The sequence below is a fragment of the Terrapene carolina genome, unplaced genomic scaffold, assembly GCF_002925995.2.
Source record: "Terrapene carolina triunguis isolate 2854851 unplaced genomic scaffold, T_m_triunguis-2.0 Scaffold838, whole genome shotgun sequence".
NCBI classification, from domain to species: Eukaryota; Metazoa; Chordata; order Testudines; family Emydidae; genus Terrapene; species Terrapene triunguis.
The window spans coordinates 1,495,829-1,503,314 of NW_020665189.1; the positions used below are offsets into that span (position 1 = coordinate 1,495,829).

General features: G+C 60.4%; 1 protein-coding gene across 2 annotated transcripts in view; it reads right to left on the reverse strand.

Moving 5' to 3' along the window:
- The window catches only part of PCDH1 (protocadherin 1), a 148,533-nt gene extending 142,775 nt beyond the window's left edge, over window positions 1-5,758 (reverse strand). For both annotated transcript variants that reach the window (XM_024213136.2, XM_024213137.2), the window contains exon 1: window positions 5,558-5,758. In XM_024213136.2, coding sequence (XP_024068904.1) covers window positions 5,558-5,603 — 46 coding nt within the window. In that variant the 5' untranslated portion in view covers window positions 5,604-5,758. The remainder of the gene's footprint in view (window positions 1-5,557) is intronic.
- Window positions 5,759-7,486: the final 1,728 nt, after the last annotated feature.

Below are 7,486 nucleotides of genomic sequence, written 5' to 3' on the forward strand. Positions count from 1 at the left end.
AAAAAAAAAAAAAAAGCCATGCCGCCCTAGGATTGGGCAGAATGTCACCTCCAACAATCTGCCGCCCCAAGCACCAGCTTGCTCAGCTGGTGCCTGGAGCCAGCCCTGCCCACTTTGCTAAGTGTCCTTCACGCAGGACTAAGAAATCTGCCCCTCCCTGGCAGCATGAGTGAGAGAGGTGGCTCTGGCATGGCAGGAGCAGCCAGCCCAGGAGCCACCCATGTGTGGGGCAGGCCCATTTGTCCTGGAGAAGTGTGAGAGCAAAACAAGCCCCTCCCAGTAATAAGGGACACCAACACCGAGACTCAACCCTGGCCCCGGAGAAGCACATTCCCAGGCACAGAGAAGAAACAGAGCAAAATCCGCTTTGGTGGAGAATGGCTCCCAAAGGGAGGCAAAAGGCTGACAGCAGCCACAGTGTGCCACATGCCCGCACCTCAAGTGCGTGTGCCCTTCTTGGGCACCCTATTGCTCGGTAGCACCTTAGATAATGGCTGTGTATGGAGCAAGACAAACGAATAGCATCTAACCATAGGGCCTGGGAGAGCCCAAGTTGGACAGACCCCAAGAGTTGGTCGGGATCTATTGAGTTCCCTTGTGAGGCTCTTTTGGAGCTGCAGCTGGGGCTGGAGCTGCTCCCAGAGGTTGTTTGCCCATGTTTGTTTATTCTAGGCGTGGGTTGCAACTGTGTCCAGTCCCTGAGCTGTCGTTCCCATCGGATGAGGTTCGGGGCAAAGGTGAAAGTTGTAAGGTAAGGCAATCCCTGTGCCCAGCAGGCAGCCTGAGTCAGCCATTCCTGGGATCTATGGGCCAGGTGTCTTGCAGGGCTCCGCACCCAGCAGCTTCCACTGTGACTGCTGGTGGGGCTGGGCAAACCCAGGGCTCACCCTGCTACCTCTTTCACTGCAGCAGGGGCCAGAAGCAGAGCACAGACCAGCGCTCACTCCCACTCACCTTGGCTGGAGCAGGCACTGCATTTTTGCCCCTGGCCCCCACACCATCCTCTGCTGGTGCAGAGGGTGCGTGAATGACTCCCACACACTGCGTGGCTGTGAATGACTTGCTGCAGAGCTCCAGCCTGAGGATCATGGCCGACAGCATGGCCCCTTGGGTACAGTGAAGCTGTCCACCAATGGTAAAGCTCATCTGTGCAGGATGCACTGGAACCAACTCCTCCAGGAGCTAAGGACTGTACCAGACCTCCCCAGCTTCTGCTCCGAGAGCCAGGCGTGCTCCTACAACCCAGCTGCACCGCTAAACACCCGGAGCAGTGTCCATTTACAACCCAAACCACTCCACTGCATGCACAACTATTTGTTAGGGAGAGGGTGAGTGACAGAGCAAACCACACATGGCATCATTCAATGCACCATCAGAAGGCACTCAGATACTGCTGTGCTGAGGGTGGGATCAGAACCCCTGCAGAATTACACCCAAGGGGCTGTGTACAGGAACACGAGAGGTGGGAAATCCAGAACTCAAAAGTTAGGAAATGCCAGAATTAAGGTTGCCTGTGGGACCTTCATTAGTCCTCTTTGTGCATGGGCATTAGGAGACAGTCTTGGATTACATCCTCACATACTGTTGTTTACACAGGACCCTGCCTCATTCAGGGCACTGAGTGGACAGTGCTCAGTGCTCAATACTTTTGTTTATCCTCATCATTCACTGCATGGCCCCAGATCTTATTTACTGCACACCACTCAAACCATGATCTGAATACAGAATCATTCATTTCCCCCTGGGCTTTTCTATATTGCTCATCACTACAGCATCAGAGTGCTTCACACACGTTAATGAATGTGTCTTCACAAAGCCTGTCAGGTAGAGGGGGCATAGTCCCTATTTTGCACATGGGAAAGTGAAACAGAGAGTTTAAGGCCAAAACTGCCAAAGGTGTCGAACGAATTTTGGGTGCCCAAATCTGAGAAGGCCCAATCTTAGCATTCGTTAACACCCAGTATGTTCAAAGCACAGCTCCCATGGTCTTCAGCTGCAGCTGTGAGCACTCAGCACTTCTGCAGCTTTGGCTTAAGGTGTCGTAAGCCACCGCCACCTGTGCATATTCCAGTTTACCCAACACCTCATGCAGGCTACAGACCCTGTTGCAGAAAGAGGGAGAGACCCCAGCCCCGAGGGCAGTATTCAACTGCCACAACTTTCTCTTCGTGCAACCCCCCCGCCCCCCCCCCCCCCCCCCCACTTTCCAACTTCTGCAGCAAAGGAGGCAGGGGCTCCACAGAAAGCAGCCGCCTTCACTACACAACCCTGATTCATCCCTAGAGCAGATCCACCCTGTGCACTGAAGGAGGCAGGAGACCAGTGCAAAAAGCAGTATGTGATCACATAATTAAAGGCTGTATCATAATGCACAGGTACAAGTCGACTGAATTAAGGTTACACGCAAACTTAATTCAGGCATTCCCTAATTTTTGAGTGCTTGACTTTGCAACCTTAATGTTCCTTTACAGATATTACTTCCTATTTTTAAAAAACTTAACAATTGAAAAAAACCACAAATTTCATTGTGTAAAACCGCACCAATGCCAACGTGGGTCATCAGTGGGGCTGGGATCCTTTGCTCCACAACACAGTCCTCTGCCATGTGAGCTAACATTCACTGATAGCAGTAGTAGGTTATCAACCTCAATGTGGACCTACCACTAGAGGGGGCTGAAGTCATACTTTGCTAGTGGGTTTCACACATATTTGCTGAACAGTAAAGTTGAAACTAAGGAATCCTGGATTCAATCCCAGGTTCTGGAGGGGAGTGTGCTCTAATGGTTACAAATCTCTCTGCCCCATTTCACCTTGTCCCTCCCCTGCTGCTATCTCCTGTCTCCCTGCCCCTACTTACTCTGCACCTAGCTTCCCTCCTCCAGAGTTCCTGGTTCTGCCCTTCTCCCCCCATTTCCCCTTCCCCGCTGCCATCCCCCAGCATCTGTCCCAGCTCCTGCCATGCTCACACCCTGATTCTATTCTCTTCCCTCCATGGCTCCTGCCCCCTCCCTCCGCTACTTTGTTCTGTCCTCCCTCCCATCTTCTGCCCCCCCCCCATTCTGTTCCTACCTGTCCCTCCTCCTGAGCTCCTGCCACACACACCCCCTCCCACACCCCCTTTTCCTCCTCCTGCCTGGACACAGCAGGGAGGCACTGAGGGCATAGGACAGACAGCTTCCCTGCTCCACAGCATCCCCTGGCTGGCCTTTGGGGGGAGCAACAGCAGGGAAAGTCCTGCTCACCCCCCTCAACCCCCCTTCCCTCCCCCTCCCGGCAGTCCTAGGCTGGAACATGCTCAGTTCAGACAGAATCTTTGAGATTTTAGAGGCTGAACCTCTCTCTACTGAGCATGTGCACACTAAGATTTTTCAAAGGCTTTTCACTTGACCAAATTTGGGTGTTTTTTCCCAGGACCAGCAAAAGGCACCTCCCCAGCCCTGGAGTGATCCCTTGGCCAAATGTCAAGCCTTAACCCCAAAGCATGGCAGTGACAGAGCTTCTCAACCCAACAGCAGTGGGAACATTTCTAACATGGGAAAACATGGTATTTCTCAGAAATGGCTGAGCCCTTTGAGCTGAACCCTTCCAAAAGATCCAGCCGGAGGCAGACAGTGAGTGTGGGAAATTCCAGCCTGAAGATTTGGCGTTTGGTAAAATCTTACCAACAAGCAACTGAAAACAAGATCTTATCCTGGCAGCCATAGCTACAGGCAGCGCTGCCTGGCCATGTAGCCTAGAACAGGGCAACGGAGAATCACACCTGCGCATCCCAGCCACAGCAAGTCCCTGCCCAGGGCTCCCAGGCCCAACCCCACCACAGCAGCTACAGGCAGAAGGAACCCCCGACCATTCCTAAGCACAGAGGGAACAAGAGGCACCAGCGGCCTGGAACCTGACTGTCACCCACACAGGGTGGGTCACATTACTCTATGCAAGAGATCGCACCTGCCCTGCCTTGCCCACTTGCCCCAGAACCAGGGCATTTCCAGCACTGACCAGCCCTCCCAACCACAGCCAAGCCAGGCTGGAGCTGTCAGGACTTAGCACAGCCTGGCCCTGGGCTAGAACCCCGGGGGAGCTGAGCCCCAGAGGGAGGCTGGCAGCTGGGCAGTGACCCCAGGAAAAAGGGGGAAAGGGATTAAAGGGGAAATGCCAGGCCCGGTTCCCCCCTCCCCAGTACACACCCGGGGCAGGGCACACGCGCGGGGGAGGGGGGAGCGCACACGCGGGTGGGGAGGCGCGCGCGCACACACGGGGGGGGGGGGCGGCCGCACACACTCTACAAGCTCTCGGGGAACTAATCACTGGCCAAATCCCAAAGTTGCCGTCTTGGAGCTATGGGCAGGCAAGGAAAGCTGTGGATAAGGGGGCATTTGGACCATTTAGAAAGGGACCTGCTTTCCCTGGTACCTTCTTGTTCACAGGCACACACACATACACACACACACAGCTCATGCCAGTGGCGCGCACACACATACACACACACACCACTCACCCCATGCCAGTGGCGCGCGCGCGCGCACACCGTGCCAGCGGCGATCGCGCGCGCGCTCCCAGTCTCTTTCTCGCACTTACAGCAGAATTTGCCCGCACCCCGGGGCTGGCTCGGTTATCCCGGGGAAGCTGTGGGGCAGGCCTGGAGCTCGGGGGCCAGTGGGGAGCGAAGCGCCGGGGGCAGCCAGCCTCTGCCATGCAGATGAGCCCGTTTCAGCCGGGGTGGGCGATCGGGGAGGCGCTGGTTTCCTGGCAGGCTCTGGGCAGCCTCTCCCGGGGATGGAGGCAGCAGCACAACAAGTGTCATGAGCCGCGTGCGGCGCTGCTGTCCGGCCTGGCCCCTCCGGGACACTGCAGAGCGCAGCCCGGCAGCCTCCGCTTTGCCAGCCCCGGTTTCCGGCTCTGAGCAACCGGCGAGAGCCCCTGGCGCAGGCAGCTCCACCCCGCCCGGCCCTGGCTGGGGCTAGAGCAGCTCCGTGATCCACCCTTGGTGCGGAAAGGGGGGGGGGGGGGCTCCTCGCCCAACAAGCCTCGGGAATCTCCGGGGACGAGACAGCTGAAGCCCGGGAGCCCATGGAGGGGACGGGGCGGATGCGCCCCTAATAAGGCTCCGATCCCCGGGCAGCCTCTGATCACGGCGCCCAGGTGCTCAGCACAGAGCCTGGAAAGAAAGTTGGTGGCCCCGCAAGCGGCGGAAGGGCAGCCGCTCCTGGCCCCTTCTCCCTCGCCCGGCTGCAGGGAAGCGCGTCCCTCCCTTGCTGGGCGCAGCATCCGCCTCGCTAACCTGCCCGGCATCGCTTCTGGGCTCCACTCTCCCTTCCCGGGCACCCCGCTGTCCCCGCAGGGGAACGAAACCCGCCGCCCCAGCAGCCAGCGCCGCCGCCTGGTCCCCGAGACCCGACCACCGCCTCGCTCCCTGCCCGTGGACCTGGCCAGGAGGACCCGCGCACTCCCGCATTCCGACACACACGGAGGCATAGCTGCGGGGCAACGGGGGGGGGCTCCAGGGTCCAGCCGCGCGGGGGCACCGAGCACCGGGCAGGCTCCCGGCTGCGGCTCTTACTTGGCAGCGGAGAGCGCCGTGTGCGCGCCACCTCCGGCTTCTCCATCCCCTGCCGGGACCGGCTCCGCTCCGCGCCTCCGGCTGGTTCCCCACAAAATAGGCGGAATCCCGGGGGACCAGTGGCTGCCGGTCGGGGCTGCGGCTCCCTCCCGGCGCGGCGAGCGGGTCTGGCGCAGCCGTGTCCGTCGCAGTGTCCGGCTCTCGGCGTGTGTGAGGCTGTGCCAGGGACGCACCGAGCCGGCCTAGCCCCCTCCCCCTCGCTGCTCCGCCTCTCGCTGCCGCCAGCACCGGGAGGTGGAGCCCGGCGGGGCGGGGGCTCAGTGGATCCGCCGAGCGCTGCGGCTGAGAGGCAGTTGGAGCCTCTGGCTCGCGTCGCGTTGGGTCGGAGCCGGAGCTGCCCGCCTGTTCCCCAGCAAGCGGCACCTGCACGGCCCGGCCGGGGGCGGATCGGTGTGCGCATGGCGCATCTCCCTGGGAACCAAGCCAGACCCCAGCCTTGCGGTAGCGCTTAGGGCAGAGCCCCGGGGCGACCCCCGGTCCTCTGGGGACCGAGCAATGTGCCCCCGAAAGCCTGACTGGAGAGCGTAGCCAGCGCCCCGTTGTCCCCCACTCCGCAGAGCCCCGGGCAGCCCGATGGCCGGCGCATCCGCGGCTGCCCCCCCCCCCATCCCGCCTCTCCGGGAACTGAGGAGCTGCCCGGCCCGCCCAGCCCCCCTTCTCCGGCCTTAGCCTGGGAGCGGGAGGAATTGGCCCCGTGACTCCAAGGCAGAGCTGCGCTCCTGGAGCTGCCCGAAGTGCTGCCTGCGGCTCCCGGCGAGCCAGTGCGCGCCCCGGGAGCAGAGGAGACCTATGAGCACCGCATGCGACCGGGCCCTCACCCGCAACAGACCCCGCGCGGCTGCCCTTCGCCTCTCCCCCCAAGCCCCTTCCCACCCTGGGCATCCCGGCCAGCCGGGGCCCGGAGCGCAGCTCAGTGAAGGGGCCAGAGTCAGGTGCTGCCCATGGAACAGCGGGCCAAAATTTGGCTTCACTAGCCCGCTGGGGAGCTAGGAGAGGGGTTGGTCGAGGCCCTCCTACCGGCCCTTGGTGACTGTGTCCCGCCGCTCTCGGCCCACACAGCAGCCGCCCCTTCAAGAAATGCAGCTCAGGAGGAGCCCAGGGATGCTCAGCACCTCCCAACAAACAGCTCTGGCCTCCGCGGGCCTGCTGTGGGCCAAGGCGCAGAGCTGGTGTATCCCCGGTTCCTGAGTCAGTGACCCTGTTGGAGCCCTGCCCCAGGTCCGGGGGTGACCAGGAGGCAAAAGAGCAAGTCACTGACCTGGTGTCAGCACCCTGGTGAGTCACGCACGCTCTTCTTACAGGCGTCAAACCCCCGTTGGGCAGAGCTGAGCAGCTGCAGGTTCCCCACTGACACTGCAAACTCCCGCCCCCCTCCCATTACAGGGCTGGGTCAGACACCTCGTTTGCACTTATTGGGACCTCTGTGTATGGCAGCCTGATGGGGGGAGGGGAGTCAATTCCTTGTCAGGGTAAGCCCCACAGACCGTGTGCTCTAGGGCAGTCCATTCCCTGTAATAATCATCCCTGTCCCAGCCGCTCCAGTGACACCTGGCCCCTCTGTTCCTTTAATGTGCGAGTGCAGCCTAGAGTCGGTCTCTGCAGCATTCAGCCAGGCCGAGCTGTGCGGGGACTCTCCTGGCCAAGGGTGGGTGGCTGCCCAGACAGGCTAGGTGCTCTGTGGTGCAGAGTGAAATCCGTAGGCTGGGGACTCGGAGATCTAGTGCGGCGGGGGAGGAGGCAGTTCTTCACATCCCTGCCCGGGAGCACATTGACTCCTAGATTTATAGCCCAGGGATGAAGCTCCTGCTCCGCTCCCCTGCAGCTGAGGGCGGGGGCGGCACAGAGGAGCCCTACTTCCTGCTGAGCTAC